The sequence below is a fragment of the Coloeus monedula genome (genome assembly GCF_965178545.1).
Source record: "Coloeus monedula genome assembly, chromosome: 4".
Classification (NCBI taxonomy): domain Eukaryota; kingdom Metazoa; phylum Chordata; class Aves; order Passeriformes; family Corvidae; genus Coloeus; species Coloeus monedula.
Window position 1 is genome coordinate 12459318 of NC_138784.1, and position 26243 is coordinate 12485560.

The window sequence follows — 26243 nt, forward strand, 5'->3', positions numbered from 1 at the left end:
TCTGGTTATCTCACAGGGACTGAACAACCCTCCTTGATGCACTGTGTGCCTGCAATTCTACCCTGACCGTCTTTAGCAGGCAAATCTTCAATGTTCACAGAGATTCTGAGGCTGTCTGCAAGGAATTCTGTTCTAGGAAAAAGACAAAACAGCTTTAAACCTAGGAAAGTGCAGTAATCGAGCAAACATAGCACTAAGTAGAAAAATGCCCAAGCGCTCTACCAGTGTCTTTGGCACTTGTCCATCCAGCTCCTTTCCAAAGCTCTGCCAAACACCTGCCTGAGGCAACAATCTGAGCACATCTTCTGTAACCCTATTGCACTTTGAGGCCAACATCTTTTTAGAGTTGCAAGAATCTCTACATGAAGGTTTCTTCCCAACATACCGTACGTCCAGCTCACAGTTCATCATCATTAAAGCTCTCTGGGTGCAGTGGGAAGTGCTATGCCAGCATCCACTCATCCTTGATGTCCTTTTTGCCAGGTCTTACAGCAGAGAGCTTCCTGGAGGGAGCCAGAAGCACGTGGGACCCTGGAGCAGAGTCTGAGCTTGTGAAAAATGAACACTTTCCCCATCATTACAATTCTTTTCCCTTTCCATGGTCTCATTACCCCCCTACAACCCCGGTTTATTTATGAATGGCCTTTATTATCATGTTGTGCATCCATGAAGATGGTCTGCCTTTTAGGAGTTTGATGCTAGAGCAGCACTTTTCAGCTGAGTTGTATGGAGTTCTCCCTCCCCTCACTGGAACTTCTCATCACAGGGCTTACCCAAGCGCTCCAGCCACTGTTTATTGCAAAGCAGAGGGGTTTTGCTCGTGGTGCATAAATCACCGAGGAATTTGTGTTGAATTATTCTGCTGGCTGCAGGCCTGTGACTGGAGTGAGATGATTTACTTCCAGCTCTGCATTTCACAGACTTTGCCAGTCCTGTAGGAAGTGCTTCTCTCTCTGTCTCTTTTGGCAAGAGCTTGGTCTTATTTATTGTTGCTTGTGTGAGAGATAGAATTTTAAACCAGTAGGCTTGGATTGTAATGGTGAGGAAAAACAGATCCCTGCTTTCTGATAAACATAATTCCCAGGCTTCAGATCACTGTCTGAGCACTAGGATCCTCATTACCACCCAGATTCCTCCCTCCTGCAGTGGGATTTTCAAAAGCTAGATCCAGGAAAGGGTGTGGGAATCTACACCAGGACTTTTGCAAAGTCAAGGCTCTGAAGATTGAGGTTGTTGCACAACTTCCTGGGGTCTCCCCCTTGGACTGTGGAGTTTTGTAGGCAGCTAGAATTGAGTTTTCTTTGTGTTAAGAACTGTCTCAGGCAAAGTTCAGTAGTGCCTGCATGATGCCTAAATTTCACAGCCAGAAACTTATATTTTTGAATGGACATGACTGATAGGTCCCTTCCAAAAGGTGTCTTAGGAGGTGATATCAGTGTATTTTGATAGGAAATGGAAGCTTGTCCTTTCAGACTGGAGAAAAAAAAGACAGAGGTGAGAGGCCAGAGTTGGAAACAGAAGTTGTGCACATTTAGATATTTACATGCATGTGAATATTTGTAGGCATCTAGAGATGTGTACGGCTGGGAACTGCAGGGAGTAGAAAACAGGTGCTGCATTTGGGTGGTTACATTTCTGTTTATCTTGCTTGTGGAACTGCTCTTGATGTCTTAATCTCTGCAGAAGGTTCTGGCTGTGGCTTACTGGGCTGAGAGGAGGTTCTTTTCTGGCTCCTGAGTGCTGACCAGGGGTCAAGACCAACCCATTTCTGGTTTAAAGGTATTCCCCCATACTAAGATGCTTTGTATGAGGATCCTCTTTGCACATAAGTTATGTTAGGACAGGCCATGGCTTTGTCTGATCCAGTAACTTGTCTATAACTGGACAAAACCAAGATGACAAGGTAAGAGATCAAGAACTGGGCACCACTTAAAAATTATCCTCAGAAAACACAAGCTTAAGGAAAGCTTTCAATGTGGGAGATCTTTGAACTTCCACAGTCAGTACAGAGAGCAGAAAAATTAACACTTTAATGGAATATTGAGCAGGGGGTAAGAAAAGGATGGAGCCAGGCTCTTTTTGGCTATGCCTTGTGACAGGACAAGAGGTGATGGGCACAAATGAGGGTGAGGTAGATTATCCTGTAGTTCCATAGGTCCTTCTTCTTGCCCTTCTTGAAAGTGGGGGTGACATTTGTTTTCCTCCAGCTTTTGGGCACTCCTCCCATTTGCCACCATCAATCAAAGATTATCAAGAACCACCTTGCAATGACATCTTCCAGCTCCCTCAGCCTTCATGGGTGCATCCCATCAGGGCCTGTGGGTTTATGGATATCCAGTTTGCTTCAGTATTCTCTGACCTGATCCTCTTCCACCAAGGTGATGAAAAGATAATTTTTTATACTTGTTTTTAATTGGAAATTATGCATCTGTTTATTAGCCACCAGATGGTGTCTATCTGACAGCAGTAACACAGTGCAAGCACTAACAAGGACCTTTTTAATAAAATACCCGAAATGAATTCAGGATCTGCAATAAGGGTTAGCAATATTAGCTTGAAAAGCAAAAGAGCTCTCATTAAATATTAGTTATTATAAATGAAAGCTATTTAGGAAAAGAAGCCAGTATTTGAGGTTCAAACTCTAGTTAAACTAGATGAAAAAGAATCAGGCAAATTATCTTGTGGAAACTTGAGGTTAGGGAAGTGAAGAGATGTCAATGACCTCACATTTGTTCAACAACAAAAAGGCAGAAGAGCAAATTGTAATAGGTATTAAAAAATAGGAAGAAAAAGACTAAGTAACCTCCTTTCCAGTCTAAAAGAAAGGCTGATTCATATTAAATAGGTTACTTCTTATTTGTATGTGTTTATGATAGAGGAAATATTATCTGTATAAGTGAATGAATTGCTTCTTAACTAGAGTGTCACTTGATGCCCTGAGTTGTTTATAGAATGCAACTTCCTTCCTCACAGGTAAGCTCTGATTGACTCCCATTAACATTGACTTAGCCTCAGGTAGACATGGGTTTTTAGTTTTCCAGGTTTGGAAGGTTACTGACATTTAAAAAAAATGCTAAATAAAGAGAGAATAATGTAAAGAAAGGTGAGGAGAGGCAGTGTCCATGAGTTGTTTTACGCATGAATTCTTGGAAGTGACAGGCCAAGCACTGCGTTCCTCCTGCTGGAAACGCCTCCCCTGAGCAAGGTGTGCTGTGGCTTCTGCAGTCTCAGGGACATTTAGAACTTTTTTTACATTAAGAACACGACAGGCAACATCAACAGTATAATGTAATCAGGCACTGAATCCTTTCAAACCCGTTCTGAAATTTTGTGTTGTCCCAGAACAGAGAGGAGAATGCAATTACAGTACTTCTGACTACCCAGCATCGTGTTGTTTGCTTATCCATTTGGCAGTTGTCAGCCTTAATTTCTGTCTCAGTCACATTACATGTCTACTTATTATGCTTCTATTGTTCTTTCTCCTACAGTCAGTAAACAAAGGCTTTTTTCAGTTTGTAATCCATCACCACAAGCTATGCACTTTCAGCTGTATTCTGACAATTTCTTGGAATGGAAGCATAAGGTTCATGAATCTGTGAGGCTCAGGGAGTGGCTTGTCCTAGTTTTATTTCTTTGCAGGATAAGGTTTGGCCTTTTGATATTTTAAATTGCAGTTAATACCCAAATTATTATTATTATTGTTGTTGTTATTGTTATTATTATTTACCCAAGGTTTTTGAATCCACTAGAATTTGACAACTTGAATATTCCCTTCCTCCACACACATCACCTTCTCCCTGTTACTCTGCTGAAGAGTAATTTTTCTTAAGAGCCAAAAAAACTAGGGAAAAACACAGTTTTGCCTCTAAATAAAATTGAGAATTTCTGTTCTCTATGGAGTTTTGACAGTGGGTTTTTTTTTTTGTCCTATAAGGAATCACAATTAAAATTCCAGAGTGCCTTGGAAGATAAAGATATCTGTAATTTAGGTAAGTTTGACTCCAAAATAAGTACCATTAGAGGACACAGAAAATATTTGTTAAGTAATATTTTCAAACAAGAACTTTAATGAAAAGGGCTTGATTAAATGGCTCTGGTGGCACATTTTGTCATTCTGTTTTCAGGGGGAAAGGGTCAGGTTCTCAACTCTATTCAAAAGCACACTTTTAATCACTCTCTACTGGACATTCTTGATTTTTGTGTCCAGTATGGGGGGGAAAAAATGTGCTTTTAACTTGGACAGAGGCTCCTTTCTTTGTTTTCTGTATGCAGAACCAGTTGGCCTTTCTAAAGGACATCTTCTTTCCTACCTCAAACTCAGATGCATTGCAATTTGTCTGAGGTTCTGTAGTCGTTATGTTTTCCCCCCTCTTATAATTTTAATAAGGAGAATTTTTCAGTCTCTTGGCATGTTGTTCCAAGGGGGATTGTCTTCTGCCAGGATCTTTTTTGGCTTCCATATTGCTCCATTTGGTGCATTCTCTGTGTATCTGGATTTAGCACTGATATTTTCCTTCTTTAGACTGCCTGCGTGGAATATGTGCTGTCAGGCACAACCATGGTAGAAATCTCCAAGATCTCTGGATGCACAGCAGCCTCAGTGCTGCTGCTGAGCAGTAATTCCACCCAGGTGTCCCAGATGGTTGTAATAAATGCTTGAATCCTTCCCTGAGAAAATTTTCAAGTGAAGAAAGAACAGCAAATCCAGAAAAGTTTGGACATAGGCAGCTCTACCTGGAGTGAAATCTTGGGGTGTTCAGCAATGTTCCTGGTCATCTTGTAGTGACTGGGGTTTTCCCTATGCTCCAGCAGTCCTCTTGAAAGAAGTCTGTAGTTTTGAGATGGAAAATTCCAATGGTGGGAACTATTATCTCAGAACCAAGGGAAATATCTGTGTTCTAAACTTATCATGTGCTAGAAATTGCTTCTCACTTTCTAAGGGTAGTCACTGTTCCACCTTCAGTTCAATGGTAGATTTCCTTCTGGTTGCAAAACCTTGAAAGAATAAATTGTGTTCCTGGGAACTGTTGCTGTGGGTCGGAGAGGGAACATGCACCTGGATATGGCAAGAAAGTTCTAAACTGGCCTTGGCAGTAGAGGTGTTCTGACATGAAACTAAACTGCTTGTCCTTCTCCCCAACAGTAGAAACACCCAAATTTTACCCTCAAACTGTGCAAATAGTTTTATTTTGAAGGCATTAGTAATACATGTGACTTGTTTGACCTTTTGCACAGGAGAAACCTACCCAAGAGGCAGCTGTAAATCAGTTTCGTTTCACATAGAAACTGTTGCGTCTAAATGACTCCTCCACCGAAGGGGTGGTGGAATGAATTGGGAAACATGAAGTGACAGCTGGCCTAGAGTGGGGTATGGAAATTTAAAAACTGAAGAGTTCTGCACAGATTTCCCAGTTAGGTGACTCAGTGTCCACAGCGCCTTTTCCTCGCTTTTTTAGCTTTGTTCCTGAACGTCTCCAGAGTTCTTTCCAGCGTGTGTCACGCACCACACACTTTATTCGCATTCCAGGTACCCACACTTGTTTTTGCAGAGTCAAAATTTAAGGGTTTGTTCCTTCTCTCTTTCTCCCCCCTTCCCCAGACCTTAGTCTACTTAAAAGTTGCACAACTTGGCACGGGAGCACTGTGACCAACGTGCAAGCAGAGGGTTTAATAATCAGTTATTCTTTTTGATGTTGGTTTTGCAACCAGACAGACCAGAGTGCATTGCAGATGTCTGGTTTAAATGTTATATGGATGAAGCAGAGGAAACCGAGTCAACATTTCTGCTTCTCAGCATTTCTGGCCTTCTCAACATTTCTAATTCTGTGAGGGAATGCACTTTCTACAGGTGGTTGTTGTTGCTGCTGTTGTAGTTTTTTAATGCTGTTTCTGATAATTTGCAGGAAGAGCAGCTCTTGTTCGGCTTCTGAAGGAGTTATGGGTGATTTGGCCAAATCTTTCCTTAAAGGCATGATTCTTGTTCAAAAGAACTCAGGATGTGGTAGGTGGCCATTTAACCAGCCATTTGCAAGTCTTCCAAAATGAAAGGCACAGATTTTCACTTTATGCTTTATCAACACACAGAACAAAAGCCTCGAGTGCTGCTCCTGATAGGAGCAGTACACATTCTTTATCAAAGCCACTTGCATTTTGGTTTGGGAATAACCCCTGTCTCTGTGGAATATGTGTATACAAAGGGGCATTTCCCTAATGTGGAAATAAAGCTCACACAATGCCAGGGGCACACTTTTTTTGTGACATTCTGCAGTATCCATGAATATGCTTTGGAAAGGATTAGTCCTTAGCTTTGTCTGGATACATGTGAGGCAGATGTGAATTAGCTACTGAGGTAGGGCAAGGCTGTGGTCTCAATTCTCCTCTTCTGCCATGCCAGCATAAATCATGGATAATTCCTGTGGGATAATAAAGTAAGACTGGTTTTATCCCAATGTAAATGAGAGAACATGCTAAGTTCTTGGTGTAAATATATAAAAACTTGTAGAAGTACTTTTTCTTGACTTACATCTTTTTCTGACCGTCAAGAACACATTTTTTTCCGCCTTCTGTTCATTCACTACTGAATCCAGCAGCAGCTGCAGTAGATGTTGGTACAGGCAGTCACAGGTGTTTGCAGAGCTTTGATTTCCATTCAGAGGAACTAAAGAAGAGTTCTTGGGATGTGTCAAAGAAAGGACGTGTCTATGTCCTGTGTTCTTTTGATTTGATAAACTCATACTTAAATTGATAATTATGTTTCCAAGCACTGTCATTGCTTCTCCTTAGATTATTTCACTTTCTGGCACATTGGTGGACTGAGTTTGGGCACAGCATCTTAATTATTTTTTCTTCTTCAAAACAGTTAAGCCAACACAGTGTAGTTTTCTTCTTGGCAACTGATTATTTTACATACTATCAGGACACTTTTGAGCTCTTCTCACTTTCTTTTGGCATGGACACAAATAACAACCCTTCTCTTTATAGGTCACAGATCACATTTATCACTGGAAGGCTTGAAAATTCAAGGGGAAGCCTCGTGAGCCATAAATTTCAACTTCCCTGACCCTGGTCAGCTACTCTTTAGGGCTGTTGGCATTTGAACTCTAATTTGTGGCCCTTTTTCAAAAGATCAGACAGTTTTGAACAGCTTAGATTGTGGACTATTTTTGGTGTCTGCTCCGATCTATTTGAAGCACTTTGCTAGTTGTGTCCATTGCCCATCTCTACAAGCAAGGATGCAGTAAGAAGACATAATCAGAATAATCTCCCTCTGGTCCTCCTTTCCCTCTTTAGTGTCAAACTTAAGGTTGTCACTCCCCAGTCAGAAGGAAACTCGAGAGCAAATGGAGTTTCCCTCTATCCTGTGCTGTTCCAAGGCCATTGCTCCTGTTTGTTGACTCCCACAGGAGACTTGAAGAAAAGCTATAGCCCTTCGGGTTAGTTCTATATTTCAATCAAGTATTTCTTCCCTTACTTCATATTTAAAAAAAAGTGTATTAAAAGTGTGTATTAAATAAACTATATTAACAACATAGTATATTAACAAACAAGTATATGAAAAATATATATTTATTTTCAAATGTGAAAATAAAGGAAAGCTGCTTCTTACAATTAACTCCAAAATTACCTGGCATGTGCCAGGTTAGAGGGCACTCCCACAGTATATGGCTTGTGTTTGCAACACAAATATTTATATTTATCATTTAATAAAATATGCTATATCATATAATGCCATATTTCCTTGTATTCTCTGCAAATCCATTCTCCCAAGGTGCTTAAGATCTTAAGTTACTGCCATTCAAGCTGTGATGATTTCACTTCTGCTGATTGATTCTTCACATCGTTTGTAGCTCAGGGTACCTTGCAATGTCAGTTGCAGGGGCTGTAGATTCCTGAAATTTCCCAGCTTGTGGATCTCATACTGAAGATAATGTTGTCTGTGTATCACCTTACAATGCTTTTGTTCGGTTTTCCCCTTTAGGATTGCACGTATCCTTCCTAAAGGATAAGCAAGTTTGGTTAGACATGAGAAGATACAGGTGCTCATGGAAGGCAACACTGAGCTAGGCAGGATTGCACTGCCAGTTTTCCGTGGGAGAGCCTGGAAGTGCGGAGTTAGCTGCAGCTGTGATGGTGTGAGAACCATCAGGTTTTGTAGCAATCAGGATTTGTAGCAATAAAAATCCCTCACTCTTGCTTCCCTTATCCATTTCATCTGAGCTGGAAGTGACTGTGGAGGCTTGTCTTGTTGTCCCATGGCTCCCTGCCATGGTTGCACTCCTGTCCTGTCTCTCCTGTGGCAGGACTGGCCTGGCCCTTAGACCCAACTTGTGGAGCAGAAAATTTTGGTTTGGGCCTCCAAAAACCTCATTTAAGCATTTTCAGTAGGAATGATTTAAATCTGGGGTGCTAAACTTGGATAAAACTTTCCTAAGGTAAGTGGGATCAGACTAAATCTCAGATTGTGCTCAACCTTTATGAGGAGCAAACCTTGTCTGTCTTTTCTTAGACGTTTATTTTCATTTTTGATGCTATCAAAGCGTAAATGTCTCACTGACTCACATTCCATGTCATGCACTGAGCGCTCTCTCTGTAGCTGCTTTCTGTCCAACACTGCTCCATCTTCCTCTCTGGCTTGTGAAATGTTTTAACCTTGTTGGTTTTTGTCTAAATTTTGGTGAGTTCTTGAGTTCTATGAAGCTCTTTGGGTTTTGCAATATTTGTAATCACTCCTAACTGTACTTTGGAATGATCAGCAAGGTTCATCCATGTTTAGTTTACTTCTTGCAGTGTGATTCATGAAGATGCTGGGCTGAGTTCTACCACTTATTTATCAACATCTGCAGTGGGCTGTTCCTCAGAGCAGACACTGTTTTTTCTAACCAGTTGTCCAGGGGCTGTTAAATTGACAAAATATTCTTTCTGAAAAGCCAGTGTTAGGTCTGCAGGTAAACTTTCCTCCTTCAGCAGCAATTCCAGAGTAGTCACTTTTTAGATATTAGAGGATGTTGTCATTATGGTCCCATAGATGTAATTTCTATGACTCTCACTAACTGAATCCAACAGTACTACAGAGGCAAAACTTAACATACTCCTCCAAGGAGCCAAGAATTTTCCACTGTTTTCTCCTGTTTCACTGACTTCTTTTAAGAGATGCAAAGACCACAGTCTTCCCTGAACAGACATTATGTATTGCAATGATGCCTGCTTAATTTCAGCTCAGGAGAATGATCCAGAACTGTCTTTAACTTCTCACAACAGAGAAGCCCAGAGTGCCAAATACCTAAATCACCCCTTTCATTTGTTCCTATTGTCTTCAAGATACTCAGGGTTTTCGTATTTTAACTTTCTGGGACTGTTTAGTAGCCGTAAAACACATTTAAAAATGATAGCCTTGACACATGGTTTTTCTTCTTTTTTTTCTTTTTCAGGAAGTATTTTGGTGAAAAGATAGGACTTTATTTTGCATGGCTGGGTTTATACACAGAATTCCTCATTCCATCTTCAGTAGTTGGGATTATTGTATTTCTATATGGCTGTGTAACCATTGAAAGTGACATTCCTAGGTAAGCTTATCTGTGATCCATGGTTTGTTACTTGAAAATTGTAAGACTGTGCTTTTTATTAATCCTTAGTGAGAATAACTGGTTTTAGCTTGTCTGAAGAGCAGTGATGTATCATTACCAACTGTTTGGAGCATTACAAACACAGAGGCATTGAACAGATGTTTGAAGGGCACACATTTATTTGACTGTTCAGTGTTTCACCTCCTGAAACAGAAATGTTGAGTGAGTCCACTGCATTGAATTCTTTTTCTAAGGCATTAATTTGCTTCTCATGAGAGCACACAGCTCAGTGCTCAATGAGAAAGTCATTATGTAAAACTCACTGAAATTAATGCAAACACTGTCCACGACTCTTGGAATATTCTGTTCTGAGTAAAATCAGACCGTTTGTACAAGTAAGATGAACAATAGTTACAAGACTTAGAAATGCCAGCAGATCAAGGGATGTGATTCTGGCCCTCTTCTCTACTCTGCTGAGCCCTCCCTGCAGAGCTGCCTGCAGCCCTGGGGGCCCAGCACAGGAAGGACAGGGAGCTGCTGCAGCCAGTCCAGGGCAGGGACACTGAGATGGTGAGAGGGATGGAGCAGCCCTGCTGGGAGGAAAGGCTGAGAGAATTGGGACTGTTGTGCCTGGAGAAGGGAAGGCTCCAGCAGGACCTTAGAGTGGCCTTCCAGGACTTGAAAGGAGCCTACAGGAAAGATGGAGAGAGACTCTTGACAAGGACCTGGAGTGACAGGACAAGGGGGAATGGCTTCACACTGACAGAGAGCAGGTTTAGGTGTGATATTGGGAAAAAACTGTTCCCTGTGAGGGTGATAAGGCCCTGGCACAGGTTTCCCAGAGAAGCTGTGGCTGCCCCATGCCTGGCAGTGTTGAAGGCCAGGCTGGATGGGGCTCTGAGCACCCTGGGATAGTGGAAGGTGTCCCTGCCCATGGCAGGGAGGTGGGACTGGATGGGCTTTAAGATCCCCTCCAACTCAACCCATTCTATGATTCTATATTTGGTCTTCACAGCATTCCCCTTCTAGACACAAAAAATGTTGAGTTTTGTGTATCCTGAAGGGGATATACTACACAAAAACTGCCAAAGTCACACTGTGAAGTTAACGTCTGCTTCCCAGTGAAGGAAAATTAATTCCTCTGTGTTATCTGTGTCTGACTTCTGCTGGAGGCAGGATACTGCAGTACTTGTATGCTGATCACACTCATGACAGTCCCTGAACCAACAGCTTTTAAAATCACTGTAGTAGGACAAGGTTACTGATAGGTAAATGATGAACAGCACCACATCTGAGGCAGGGTCTGTTTTCTTAGCTTGATCTGAATAAATCTTGGTGGGCTGTGCTTGTCAGGGTGAAAGCTTGTGCTAATATTTAAACTCCAGTGAGATTTATGGCTAAGATGTATCTGCAGCACCCTCTGCTGCCTTTTGAAACAGAGAATTACTGTAACAACATGAGAGCTGGAAATAGCTGCATGCTTTTCAAACCATATAATATAAACATATTCATACTAGAGCTTGAATATTCCTTTTTTTCATTTTAATTCATAAGGAAAAAGCTATGTCAGGATGGTCCATATAGGAACAATTGTAATCACAATATGCCAGCTATCATTGAAGCAATGTGACAAGTCTCAGCTCATGATCCTGGCAAGGACATTTGAGCTTTGCACTACTCAGTTCACCTAAGTGCAGGTATGAAAGGCTTTCACATCCAAATCTTATGGAAAATATGGAAAGCGTACTCAGCCCTGACAAGGAGTGTTTGGCCTGTTAAAGTGATACTGATAATGTTTTTTTTTTTTTTCAAAGATTTTTAGAAATTGATTACATACATAGCAAATAAGACCAAGAATTAAAATAACAACCTTACAGCAAAGATCTTAAAATCTGTAAAAAATCTTTTCTCTCATATCTTTGTGCCACCATATTAAAAAAAATGTGTATTTTGACAATGGCACCTAATTTCCTTTGAGACCACTTCAGTCTTTTCATTAATTTAAATCTGATCTGTATAAAATCATGTAACTGACTGCAGAGATGGCAAACTCCACTTTTGTGTTTGAATTTTGGTTTTTTGATGTGGTTAACCTCAGTCTTCAGCGATGCTGTCTTCCTTAATTCACTAACACAGTGCAGTGATCAGTCTGGTTGAGTATTGCATCATTTTCCTGTTGCAAGGTGCCTACAAAGATTTTAACAATTCCTACCCGTGGCAATAAGCATTGAAGAAACACGCGGCTCCTGTTCTGTGCAAGTGTAGGCCACATATAATGCAGATAACTTGTAATAGCTGTGATGTACTGCCCAATATCACCACTGCACATCCACAGTTTTGGAGCTGGAATACTCAGAGGAACCTGTGCCCTTGTCTGTCACAGCAAAGAGATGTGTGACCAACGCAATGCCTTCACCATGTGCCCCCTGTGTGACAAGTTCTGTGATTACTGGAACCTCAGCTCTGCCTGTGCCACTGCTCGAGCGAGTCACTTGTTTGACAACCCTGCCACAGTTTTCTTCTCCATCTTTATGGCTCTCTGGGGTGAGTATTGCTTTGGAAATTAACAGTGCCTTTTGATGTTTGGCCTCTTCACTGAATAATAAAATGCTCTTTGATTGAATGTGATCCCTATGGCTTCGGGAAGCTGGCTATCCTCAGAAGGCCAGGGAGAGCTGTCTGTGTTGAGACTGGGGAAAGCAATATCACTGTTAACAGCAACCTCTGGAATAAATGGAGAGGAGTTATGTAGTTCAGGGAAGAAAAATATGTCCTTTCTTCCTGTACTGCCGAATTTAGAATCATAGAGTCATCAAGTCTGGAAAAGATCTACAAGGTCATCAAGTCCAGCCTTTGACTGATCCCCACCTTGCCAACTAAACCAGAGCACTGAGTGCCATGTCCAGCTGTTTATTAAACATCTCCAGGGGTGGTGACTCCACCACCTTCCTGAGCAGCCCCTTCCAATGCCAATGGGAAGAAATTCTTCCTGATGTCCAACCTGAACCTCCCCTGGCACACCTTGAGGCCATTTTCTCCATGGAGGAAATTGTGCCTTTAATGGAACTTCTAATCTTTGCCAGGTATTTGCTAATTTTTCTTCATTTTCTATTGACATGTCACATCCTTTGAACACCTTCTTCATCTGGGGCCAGAATGTATTTGAGGATTGGTATGGTGCAGACAGCTAAAAGGGTATAATTTAAGCACAGTCCCACTTCCTTGTGGGACAACTCAGTCACATAATTTTAACAAAACTTTATGGGATTCCAAGAGCAATGGGACTATTATCATTTTAATTATAATATATTTTAGAGAGTTCCATTTAAACAAGCTTGCTTTTCTTTAATGGCAAATATCCCTGTCTCCATGAGGATATCAAAACACTTCATAAACGTGAATGAATGCATTGTAGTCTTATTCTTATTGTTTCTGGCCTTACCTCTGTCCTGAAAAGTGTGTGTGCTGTGCTTGCATGAATTATTGCTGGCGTTATGCTCTCCTTTACTCTAGAGCTTGTTTATTGTGAAAGTTAAATGTGTTATTGCTACTGTAAAATGATTTTTTATTTCCCTATTCATTGTTCCCCAAGTGAAATTATCATCCTTAATATGAAATTGAGCAAATATGTTATTGTGCTATAGCCATCCCTCAGCACCCAGTGTGTTATTGTTTGCAACCCTATTAAGATTTTACAGCTTGTTTTAGAAAGGGCTGATTGGTGGCTTGGCATTGGGTGAGGACAGCAGAGAGCTTTTAAGGGACTTGCAGACAGAACACATCATGGAAGCAAGAAGCATTTATTTACCAGTTCCTGGAAGCCCTAGAAGAAACGTTAGAGAATATGCGAGAATTATGACTGAGAAATAGAAAAGAGAGGATGAATTTATAGACTCTCAGAATAACTTATTTTACTACTTAAGATTACAGGGTAGACTGGCAGATTAAGTGTCACCTGCTGCTATGAAGCTTAAGACAAATAAAATATTTTCTTGACAGAGAAATTTTACTGTAAACTTGCATCTATGCAAATGACAATTGCCACTGAACCTCATCCAGAACAATTGTATTTTAGTATCAGCAATACAGCGTGCAAAAGAAAATGTTGATATATCCTTGCACTAAGACAAATTGGTAGAATCTGTTATGGAGCAGAACAGGACAAAAAGTTCCATATGCACTGCTTTTAAAAGAAGGCATGTAAGAATAACAAAATTCTTTCAGAGCTGTAGCCCTCCTCCAAAAAATGTTTCCCACAGATTGGAAAAGTCTGTTCTTGGGACCATGATAACTGAGCTTGTCAGTTCAAGAAAATGCAGCCGGCACGCACAAAGAGCAGCGAAGTGAAATAATGGAGCCTTTACTAACTCTGCCCAGCTTGACTATTAAGTATTAGATTACAACAAATTTTGCTTCCCTACTCTTAGAGGCTGTGCTGGTTACATCTAGAGCTCAATCTATTGAATGGCAGAGCTCATTCACACACCTATTCCAGCTGTATATTTTAAAGAGCAAACTATGGCGATCTGGGCTGGTTCCATTTCACGAGGGTGTTGGGCACAGGATTTCTTTCATCCTGCTTGTCTTCCATTCTTTCGAAAGCAGAAGGCTTCCTATGGTTAATATCTCAAAAGGAATCATGCTTTTAGTAGTTGATCCTGATTCCTCATGAAATGTCTTTGCGATTCCAGTGGTCCTGCCGCAAGTGTCCATATTCATAGGGATGCTTGGCTGACTGGGCTTGATGTCACTGGTGCCCTGGTGCTTAATTTCAATGTCAGACACCTTTATTAGAAGTTTTACAGAAGCATAGAATGGTTTGGGTTGGAAGGGACCTTAAAGATCAGCCAGTTCCAACCCCCTGCCATGGACAGGGACGCCTTCCACCAGACCAGCTTGCTCAGAGCCCCATCCAACCTGGCCTTGGACAGGGATCCAGGGGCAGCCACAGCTTCTCTGGGCAACCTGTGCCAGGGCCTCAGCACCCTCACAGGGAAGAATTTCTTCCTAATATCCGATCCAAACCTGCTCTCTGTCAGTTTAGTTTTTCTGCTGGTGTAAGTCAGTGCAGACGTGCTGATTTCAGAGCAGCTGCTGCATCAAGCCAAGTACGTTCTTATAGAGCTAAATGTGGAACTGAGTTTTTGTATAACAGGAAAGAATGGAATGAGTAATAGCACCCTATAAAATAACCAAATGTTTTTGTGTTTAGGATATCTAAAAACCCTTGAGTTTTCAAACCACACTAAATATAGCTTTTATATGTTCTCTCTTCTGTAAGGGAGGAGCACAGATAGCAACTTAGTTGCTTAGTGCCTGGATCTGCTTTCAGTGTGCTGCCAGTCCTGTCTTTAAATGATATTTCTTATATGATGGGTTGATACCTGTGAAGAAAATACTTGCAGCTAACTGTTGGAATAGAATATGACTTGTAGGATCCAGGTTGTTTTCACAGTGTTCCCACTTTTCACAGTGTAAATGCAGTCAAGTGAAGCTGATCTAATGCTCCACCGTTGTCTGTCTTGTGGGTCTATCTACAAGATGTTCAAAGTGATGTAAACACTGCTGTGATCTAACAGTGTTTTTACAATACCCTTTTCACCCACTGAAAAAGTGAGGTGAAGCCCAAGAAAATGGAAAACAGTGTCCCCAGCTGTTCATAGCTATAGCTTTTATTGGTAGAGTTTTGGTGGTTTTAGTTGGCATGTACAGGTTTAGTATTGATATTGATATCGTTATCTGAAAATAGGTGTCCACAAGCCAAGATTTATAAGTGTGTCTCGGTTTTGAAAGACAGGTGTCTGCTAAGGAAGGCAGAAGCCCCCCTTGAAGTGGCAGATATAACCCCTTTTCCCTCTAAGTTATTATATTTCGAAATCAAGGGCCTTTAGGCAAAGATGTGGGAAATAGGAATAACAGTTCTTTACTATTATATATCTATATGTGTATAGCCAGTCAAACAAGCAGCAATAACCATGGCAGTAACAGCAAACAATCACAAACCCAGTCCATCCCTTCTCGGCTGTCGGGCCCTTTCCCCTCGGGTGCAGTTCCGCTCGCAGCCGGCAGGGGCGCTGGCGGCTCCCGGTGAGCAGGGCAGGTGCGATGGTTCCCCCGCGGCTGCAGGGGGCGCTCCGGAGCGAGCTCGGGAAACACGCGGCACCCGTGCCCTGGGATCCCGGGAAGGGATGGAACAAAGGCTTCACAAACCCCTGGGCAGCCGATCCCGGACTCTCGGGAACGGCAGGCTGGAGCGGCAGGGACGAACGCAAATCCCGGGTGGCAGGCGAGATGTATCCAGATGGGAGAACCCCACGGAGGCCCAGGCAGGCAGGGCGAGCAGGGCTACAGCGTAGCAAAAGCTCGAAGCAGCAGCAGTGGGGCAGGGCAGCCACAGCTCGGCCTCCAACAGGGCAGGAAAAGCGGCTTTTGGGGTCCCGGCGTTGTTTCCAGCAGGAAGAGAAGAACAGCCAAAAAGAAAGAAGCAGCAGCTCCTTTCTCTGCAGCTTCTCTCTCTGGACGCTCAGAGCGAACTGCCCCCACACCCAGGTGTAGACAAAGGAGTAGCCAGGCCCGCCCCACCCCCCTTTTTGTCTTTCTTAAGTACAGCTATTTGTCCCCTAGCAACATGCATATGGGAGAAAATTCCTTTAACAGGAAAAAAAACTAAGACTAAACTAAAGCCCCAACAAAGTGCTATTTCTAATAAATCTGTAAGTCCATAAATGATGAGCAACTAGGAAAAGGGCTATGTAGAGGAGACAGCAATTATGAGAGGACAGGCAGGAGACTGCAAATAGAAGACACAAGTAAAACATCTATTCTGTCTTACTAGTAAAAAAAGGAGAAGCAGGAGGCTGAACCAGAGGCCAGTCCATTCCAGCAAAATCACCATGTCTATGAAGGACAAAAGCATTCAACCACACCATTGTAATATATTTCAAAATATCTTTTTCTGCATATTGCTGGGGATCCTAGTTATTTCAGTAGCAGGCTAAACCTACCTCAGAATGCTTCACGGTGAATTAAGAGAGATGATGTCTTCAGTGGGTATCAGTAGATATGGGCTCAGTTCCATTCTCTGACAAGAATTTACCAGTGGCTTTGGACAATCCGTGTTCCATCTTTCTGTATTTTACTTTTAAAGAACAGTAATTATTGTTCCCATACTTTGCTTGAGTTCTTTCTTCAAAGTTGGGCCTGAGACTGTTTCTTAGTGCTTAATTTTAAAGGGTCTAGCATAATGGGGTTCAAATATCAGTTGAAGCTTATAAGTAACACAAATCTTTACCACAAGGCTTTGGATTTATAATTTTTTAAATATTTTAATTTCTTTTAAAGCTACCATGTTCCTTGAACAATGGAAACGTTTGCAGATGAGATTGAGTTATTTCTGGGATCTAACTGGACTGGAAGAAGAAGAGGTAAGTCTCCCCTCCCTGGGCTAATTTACTGTGTTAATTATTCTATAATTATTATAGAATAATATATAAGCACTGATCTATAGATTTCTCACAAGTATTCTCCAGCCCAGTGCAGTTTGTAGCTGTGTTTAGATAATGGTCTGTAACTGATACAGTTTTGAGTATCAATGTTTATTTAGGAAATCCTCACCTATATCCTACTGTTCAGCACTCTGAAGTTAAGAATGAATGTTGAAAAGGATTATAAGGTAAGAGCAGATCATGTTTTGCTGAGAATGCCCATATGATGTTGTACAGTGTGCAATAACACAACAACACTGTTGTGTTGTAAGTACGTGGTCATGTTACCTCATTACGCGTAACAAGAATTCTTTGTGATAATGACAGCCACAGGTCACAGTACCATCAGCAATTTTTGCATCCAGGTCTGGGTGACATCTGTGATGCATTAGGTACATCATCCTGAGCTCTAGGTGCTCACCAACAGAGCTGTTTCAAAACAATAAATGGTGTGGGTTTCTTCAGAAAGAGCTTTTCAATGAGCCGTGGGGTCTCCAGCCATACCTGAATTGACTGAAAATGAGACATACTGGTTTATTGCTATTCACAATGTCCCTAATTTTGTTTTTAGTTCTGTCCTTTGGTTTGCTCTAATGACTCTCATTCAAGGATTCATTTCTAACCCTCACTAAAGAGAGTGCAGTTATAAAATCATAAATAAATACCATACTAAGAACAGGTAAGCTTTGGACTTTCCCCTGGCAATAGATGCTGAGCTGTCTCTAGAACAGGGTCATATTCAGTAATTCAGAACTGCCTTGTTTTGCTGGGAACTGTCTTGGTTTGCTGGGAGGATTTGAATCCATTTCTTCTCTTCACATTCCAGCACAATTCCTTAAACAACAGGTCACAGTCTTCAGACCTGCTAGCTGAGCTCAGCTCAAACAGGAGAGTGTAAATACCATAGGGGAAAAGTGAGCTGACATCATGGACTTCATGATATAGCATGGTGGTAATGCTATTCCCCTATTTCCCAGATCAAAGTATTTGGATCAAACAAAAAGATGACCCTGAGAATAGACAGCATGCTCCAGTATTCCTCTTCTTCCATCACTATCCTGTAATGCACAAATATTGCTTCACTGGTGACTTGACAACAACCTCCTCTCTTCTGTCTCTGTTTCTCAGCTTTTTCATGACTCTTTCCCCTGTTATGATGTGGATGATGCTCACAGTACAACCCAGTACTCCCACTCTGAGTTGTGATGCAAACCCAGTGCACCAGCACATCAGAAATTACTGTTTGTCCCACATGGAATGTCAAACTGCTCCCTGCCAGAGCAGCAATCCTGTACCAACTACAGGGCAAACTGAGAGGCTGGAGAGCTAACTCTGGGCTCTGTGGCATATTTGATGAAGCCACCAGATTTTTCTGAACTTGAAGTTCGTCACTCACAGTAAAAAAACCTTAGGTTTAGCTTAATAGCTAAATTTAATTGGTTTAGCTTTGTAAAATGCTGTGAAATAATCTATAGGTTTGTGAGGTCCTGTGATCAAGAGGCCTGAAGCGGTAAAAGTCTGTGGATAGGAAGTCTGTGGGATCAGCAAGAATCCTTTGTTTATGACAAGTGAAGGAGTGCCAGACAAATCTCAGCACAAGCTGAAGAACTAGGAACTTTGAATGATAAAATAAGACTGGAATGGACCTTGAGGGGCCATCCCTTGTGCGTTGTAGGATCAATTCTACTTAAATCATTATGAAGAGATATTTGTCTAATTTGTTCTTAAATAAATCCAGCAGTGGAGATTTCGGTTCCTCCCTAGGTAATCTACTCTAATGCTTCTCTATCTGTACTGCTAACAAGCTTTTCCTAGTGGTTTTTAAATCTCCTTGCTGCATGTTATTTTTTTTCTCTTTTTTTCTCCCTTATTTTGTCTTTCAAAGATCAAGAGAGGGATTACTTCTGTCCTCTTTTCAACATAATTCAACACAGTATCTTATCTCTGTCACCCTTGTTTGTTTAAGATGAACAAGCCTTTGCTCTTTCAGTCTTAGTTCCTAAATATTTTCAGAGAATCATAGAACCACAGAATGCTTAAATGTCATTTCATTCCACACTCCTGCCATGGGCAGGGACACATCCCACTATCCCAGCTTGCTCAGAGCCCCATCCAACCTGGCCTTGGACACTTCCAGGGATGGGGCAGCCACAGCTTCTCTGGGCAACCTGTGCCAGGGCCTCAGCACCCTCACAGGGAAGAATTTCTTCCTGATATCCCATCTAAACCTGCTCTCTGTCAGTGTGAAGCCATTCCCCATTGTCCTATGACTCCAGGCCCTTGTCAAGAGTCTCTCTCCACCTTTCTTGTAGGCTCCCTTCAGGTACTGGAAGGATTTTCTATTCTTTTTATTCTTGCTCATTTCTGGCTGTTTTCTGGTTGATCCAGGTCCTTTTGGAAGAACAATGGACATGTCTCTTGACATGACATCTTAAGCAGAAAACCATGCACCGTGTCATCTCCTGTCAGTTCTTGATACTTCAACAAAAACCCAGAAGTTAGATCAGGTTTTGTTCACCTTTTATCCATAAGATTCATAAAGATGAGGATAAATCTGTCTGTAGAAAGTTACTGGCATCAGGTCTCAGTGGTGGTGAACTCTTTACAAGTGTTGAAAATTATGTTGGAAAAGGGAGAATTATGTCTGATCAGGTTAGGCCAGAAGAAACCAGAAGTGGGATCACTTAAAAGAGCAAGAAAGGAACAAGGAAGAAGCTCAGGAGGTTTAACAGTTTTAAGACTAGATGGGGTTAAGCTATTGATTGTCAACTTCTTTAGGAAGGGAAGTTACAGAACCAAAGCAGGGAGAAAAACAGCCATAAATCTGAAGAGCTGAGGAGTACTTTGTGAGAATTATATTGAAATAAATGCCTTCAGTGTAATTTTTGTGGACATTGACTATAAACTTTTCACTAAATTGCTTTCTTTAACCACACTCAGCCAAATTTTTGCTTCAAAAGAGTCACACAAGAGATTAATGTAGTCCATTTATTTGTAAGTATCTTGGCAGTGGCACTCCGAGAAAGCAGACTCCCTAAGGCTTCCATGCATCTTTGCAGCTGGCAGCTGTACAGACTTAGAGAATTTGTGTTTGGACACCTGGAATCCACAAAAAAGATAGGGAAGCATTGGGTACTAACTAGAAAAGAGATAATTGTGTTGAAAAGCAATAGAGCAAGTGATAAATAAATGGGAGAGGGAAAGGAAAGAAACAAACTCAGGTCAGAACCGTGAGAGCAGACAAAGCCTTGGGAGCACTGTGCATAAACACACACAGAACCTCAGAATCGTTTAGGTTGGAAAGGACCTCCAAGGTCATCGAGTCCAACCTTTGGCCAATCCTCACCTTGTCACCTAGACCAGAGCACTGAGTGCCATGTCCAGTCATTCCTTGGACACCTCCAGGGACAGTGACTCCACACCTCCCTGGGCAGCCCATTCTAATGCTTAACAACATTTCCAGTGGAGAAATTATTTCTGAAATTCCTCCACTCAACGTTCCTTGCCATAGACATGTGACTGTGTAACCCAATCAAAGAGGTTGTGCATTTGATTCTAGTTCAGGGTGTGTAATAAAGAATAAGGCCATCAAGAAACCAGGAGGAGAGGTGGGAGAATCCATACCCTCTTCTGCTTGGTGAAGAATTACAGAGGGACTCCAATTAATGATGTAGGCGCTAGAAACTCTCGCCTTCCCATGAATCTTCAGAAATTGTATTTCCAGGATGTTCCTGCTTTCATTTTTTTGGGTGGAAGAGATTTTCCCTCATTTTGCCAATGATCCTGTGCAAACTGAAATAGAAATGCAATTATAAAAGATGAAATTTTAGAACTTGGGCAAGAACTTGGAAGTCAAATGGACAGAGAGTCTGCATTAAGTGAAATGCCAAGGAGTCTCCACTCATTGGTCTTGGTATTGTTCAAATAGTCAAGCTGTTATACTGTTTCATTATAACAGAGAGGAACTTGGATGTCTGTCTTCCTTAGGAACATTTAATTTCAAGTTAAAATCCTGTGCTCTGTAAAATGTTTGCCAACTATTTTAGTTTTTTTGCAAACTAATTCCTGAAGTCTGATTCTTCCGTTTGCTATTTAAAGAGTTTAAAACCCCCCTGTAATTACTGAACCCTTAAAGGATGTCTTTGAGGTCACTGTGGATTACTGCTGAGTTAAGACAAATTAATGAAGAAGGTAGATTGAGTAAAAGAAAATGAAACAAAATTAAAAAGCAAGCTGACTTGGTGACATTAAATGTCTTTACAGATACATTCCATTCTCACCTGACTTGATCTTGGTTTAACTTTATCTTCTCTACTATGGTTTCAAAATTCATTTTGATCTGATCAATTTGATGGTTTCACTTTGTCTTCCACTTTGCAAATTATAGCAGCAGACTCCTTTTCTGAAGTTTTAATAGTGTCTACTAAACCACGAGGCATGAGATATTTTTGTTTGCTAAAATCCTGAAAGAGGAGACTGTAATAAAATAACTGTGTAGCCCTCTTGGGAAAAAATGTCTAGTATTGGTGAAAGGGGAATTTGTAGCTACAATATTTTGTCTTGTCTCAAATCTCTCCTTTCATGCTCTCTGCATCCTCAAGTTTCCTGTGCCAATGAGATTTTTAGTTTGGATTATTTTCTCCAGATGCATTATCTCACATTTTCCCCATAACTATTCTAATTTTCCTGTTGGGAAATATTTTCAAATATTCCAAATATTTTTTTTTTAAATTCTTTGTATGCTTTTTATTAACCTCTTTTGGGTTTCATTACTCTTTCCAGAGAATCTTCCCTGACCTTCATTAATTTCTTACTAACAATAATTATTTAATGATCCTTGGCTAGCCCTGTTCTTCTAAACAATTGCTTTCAACATTACATTTAAGTCCTATGTTTAGGAGGATGAGGGTTTCATTACGATAGTTGGGGAAGGAATGCTGAAGAACAAATATTATCCCTCAGCTCTTTGAGGAAACTGTTTAGTGCCAGTTATTGGTCCACTGAAAGATTACACATGAAGGCACACTTTAAACATGTTTAAAGTTGTAAACAGTAAGAACAAAGTCAGGTGACAATTTCTTTGCTTTCCAAGGAGTTGGCAAAGGTATATGATTACATTTTTTCACTCCCAGACTGTTGATCCAGAGACATGCCACAATGTCCTGGGGCTTCAATACATTTTCCTCTTCTGTTTCTCTCCTACCAGACATATCAACATGCTCTCATTTACTTTTGTTTATTCCTTTTCCATTGTAATGACCTCCTCTGTCCTTTCTAGAACTGAGTTTTCCTTGAGGCTCAAAACTGTTCAATTTTTTATTAGTAGTCTTGATTCCTTGGGATGTTGGGGTGGGCAACTCAAAGGCTGGGTCACTTGGGGTGGTACAAGTTCTTTCCTCCCCTGGGTTCAGAGAGGTTAAATCTGTCCTTATCCAGCACTACCCCACTAGGAACAGGGACCACCTCTAGGCCTTTCTTTGTTCCTTTCCTCCTTTCCAGTGCCTCAGAAGATCCAGGTAGGTAAGCAGGGTTTTCCAGGGATGTGCTCCTTGGAGAACACACAGGATATGGAATCAGGTGCTGTTTACCCTGTTTATCAGGTGCTGTTACTCCAGACCCTTGTCTGGAGTGACAGGACAAGGGGCAATGGCTTTACACTGACAGAGAGGAGGGTTAGATTGGATATGAGGAAGAAATTGTTCCCTGTGAGGGTGCTGAGGCCCTGGCACAGGTTGCCCAGAGAAACTGTGGCTGCCCCATGCCTGGAAGGTCAGGTTGGATAGGGCAGCCTGGTCTAGTGGGATGTGTCCCTGCCCATGACAGGGGGTTGGAATGAGATGATCTTAAAGGTTCTTTCCAACCCAGGCCATTCTGTGATTCTAAAATTTACACAATTCCAATTATCAGTAGAGGAGGATTTAAACGGGTTGGATTTGAATTGCATGATGAACCAACATAAATGGTGCTATATTCTGCTACAGTTGCCCACAAAATATGTTACCTGCCACTGAAATGGCAGCGTTTGGTTGTTTGGTCCTAGCTTAAGGGAGCTTCAGAATCTGAGACCATATTTCAAAATTTAGTTTTATAGGGTACTCTCTCAAAGCACTACCACTGTTCTTGCTCAACGAAAGCAAACAAAACATCTCTCTGTCTGTCTGGCAAATGCATTCCCATAATAGAACCTCCTAGTTTCTTTTAACTAATTTTCTATTATGCTGCTCTAGAACATCTTTAATAACAGTTCCTGTATACTTGCTCGGTAGCTTTTAACACTCCTAAACTTGTGTTCATGCTACATGACTTATTCCAGCTTTTGCTTTAATTTTTCATTTATCAAATTTATTTTGAAAGTGATCTGGACTAAAAAAGGTTGTGAACATTTACCAGCACCTCCAAGCTGAGATATAAAACTATTTTTCCTTGGACACACATCCCAGTAATAGGACAGTCTAAACAGATCCTTGGTGTGAATGACAAACTCTTCCCTATACTTCTCAGCCCCTGCCTCTTGTATCACTGTCATAAGAAATAGAGGGTTTAGTCCTTGATTTCTAATAATTAACCCTTTTGCAACAGAAAATGGCTGGGATCTCTGTTCTGTTCATTCTACATTTCCATCTTGCTTTGGGGAAGCAACTGGGTCATTCCAATTTTTTTTTGTGGAAACCTTCCTTCCCATCAGTGTGCACTGCTGAGCTGCTCTGCTTCTGTTCAGGATATTAAGATGTGGCTGTTCAAGGAATTTGCAGTGGGTTTTTGCCTTTACTTAGAGCATATGGCTTATTTTTTTTGATAACTCCTTTGCTCTGTCAAATCTGGGGTAGTTGCTAAGGTTCTTTTTTGTTTTGGTTTGGTTTTTTTTGGTTTTTTGTTTTAATAAATTCAATGTGTTTGTCATGCATGCTTTGTAGAATTCCATTATCACTTTCTTTCTAAATCAAAGGGAAATTAGGGAGAGATTGGTTCACATTGTTTATTCTTATCAAACTGGATCATTATCTACAGAGGCTTAATTTGATGGATGGTGGATACACGTGTATGTTTGAGGCAAATCCTGGAGACCACTCTCGGGGAAAATTCCCACTGACCTCAACATGAGTTTTGCCTGAGTAGAAATTTCATGTTTAGGCTCTTTGTTTTCAGAATGGGAATTATCATTTTCTACTCCGGAGCACTCATTTGGTCTCGCAGTACCTTGGCTCACATGGTTTTCAATAAGTGTCTGGCAGCTGTACTGGCAAATTTCCAGCATCCTGGGATTCAGATCTATCCCTACATGGACATTTTGCCTTTGTGAAGTCATCACAACTATTTCTAGCTTATTGTCATAAGTATGGAACTCTTCCCGTTTTCAGATAAAGAATTGATTCTGAATCACACTCTTTTTACAGCTGAGTGGAATTGTCCCTTCACATCCATGGATGAATGGGTCAGACATCCCTAAGTCTGGATTGTAAAGAAATATTTAGTGCAAAATACTCCTAAAAGGCATATATACAAAATGCATTCCAGGGAGCTCTGTGGTCTGTTCAGTCAAGGGTAAGATGACTTGGCAGATTCAGCAAAGACAGATCAACTACTTTTCCCATCCAGATGTAGGTGTATGAAAGGCAGTTAAAAGGACATTGGAATGTCTTACTAGAAAAACTAAACATAACTTGGCCAAATTTGAACAGAGTATGCACTCAGAGCAAAACTGTCAATAACAAAAAGTAAGTTAGAGTACAATGTTTTGCTTGGCGTTTATTTTCTTTATTTCACCTTGTTTTCATTCAAATCAGTTTCCAAAAGTTGCTCTGAACTCTGGAGGCTGCCCCTGCTGTCTCAGAATGCTTTGCTTAGCAAAAGAAAGTGAGAGAGTTGAACCCTCTTGATGGCTTTGTTTGTGATTAAGTGACCAAAACTTTTGGGTTTTTTTCTCTTAGTCATAGCCATGTTTGGTTTTGGTTTTTTTCAGGAGCATCCCAGACCAGAGTATGAGACCAAACTGCTGCAGAAAAAGCTGAAGAATAAAAACATCACAACAGAAAATTCAAATGAGGTAAGATGCGGCTTGCTCTTTTCATTTATGGGGGATTTGTGTTATGTTGTGATTATATTTTTGTCTGTCTCTCAGAGGTTGCAAGAGGCACTTTTTGGGGCTCTTAATCAGCCTTTTGAGTTGGTTGGTGGTGGTGTGGTGAAATGCAGCCCTGCAGTACCATTGCAGGGCTTTGAGGTCATGTCTTTCAAAGTAAAGCAATTTGCATAGAAATAGGGTTGACAGGTGGCTCAGGATCTAATCTGTAGATTCCTAAAATAATCACCCCAGAAATCTTACAGCAATCACACAGAATGTCAGTACTTTCTGCACAATGAAGAAAGCAGATTTTATTATGGTGATCTCATTTGCAAAGGTAATACTGGTGTCTTTAGTTCTGTCACAGTTACACAGTTGTGAAGTTTTAATGGCATTTCCAGGACAAATGGAAAAATAATTGGTAGATCATTTTCAGATTGAAGTGGGCTCAGGATTTTTATGGCTATTTCAAACTTTTTTGAAGAAACCCTTTTTTATCAGTCTCCTCTTGTAAATTCTTGACTGAGGTCTATTTTCTAAACATTCACAAGTTCTGTGGTCTTGGTCCATTAGGCTTGGTTAACCACTGCTCATTCACAGCATTCCACTTGTGCCAGCAAAGCCAAAGCATTCCAATACCATGTTCAGCTTCCAGGGAGAAAAAACCAGTTTAATTTGCTTACAGGTTGAGAATCAGTATCCAAAGTGGAGAATTTTCAAGTTTTCAGGTTTGGTCCAACAAATTTAGCTTGTAGAAGAACTTATTTATCCCTTCCTTCTGCTGGCCACCATTGTAAAGTGTTTCCAGGGAATCTTTCATTTCAGTGAGCCTGCCTGTCACCTGTTGTGCTCAACTAAACTCCACAGAAGATCATGGGAAGATTCTCAATTATTTAAGTGGGCTTTTGATCTTGTCCAATAAGCAGAGACCCACAGAGCACTGTGGAGAGTCTTTCCTTACACATTAGACAGCTCTCTTGGCCTTCCAAGTGAGGGATCAAAGACTGTAAAAGTCAGATAAAACAGTTGCTGTTCAGCCTTTTTCTGGCTTAAAGTAAATGAGAACTGGAAACAAGTCAGCCACTGATGCTGTAGAATATTATGATTATCTTGCTTACCTGAGATACAGAAATT

General features: G+C 41.1%; 1 protein-coding gene across 1 annotated transcript in view; it reads left to right on the plus strand.

Annotated features, from left to right (window-relative positions):
* The window catches only part of ANO2 (anoctamin 2), a gene marked incomplete at both ends in the record, with an annotated part of 148589 nt that overhangs the window by 49218 nt on the left and 73128 nt on the right, over positions 1–26243 (plus strand). Inside the window, 4 exons of the mRNA XM_082281149.1 lie at positions 9429–9563; positions 11947–12107; positions 16905–16987; positions 25008–25091. Coding sequence (XP_082137275.1) covers positions 9429–9563; positions 11947–12107; positions 16905–16987; positions 25008–25091 — 463 coding nt within the window. The remainder of the gene's footprint in view (positions 1–9428; positions 9564–11946; positions 12108–16904; positions 16988–25007; positions 25092–26243) is intronic.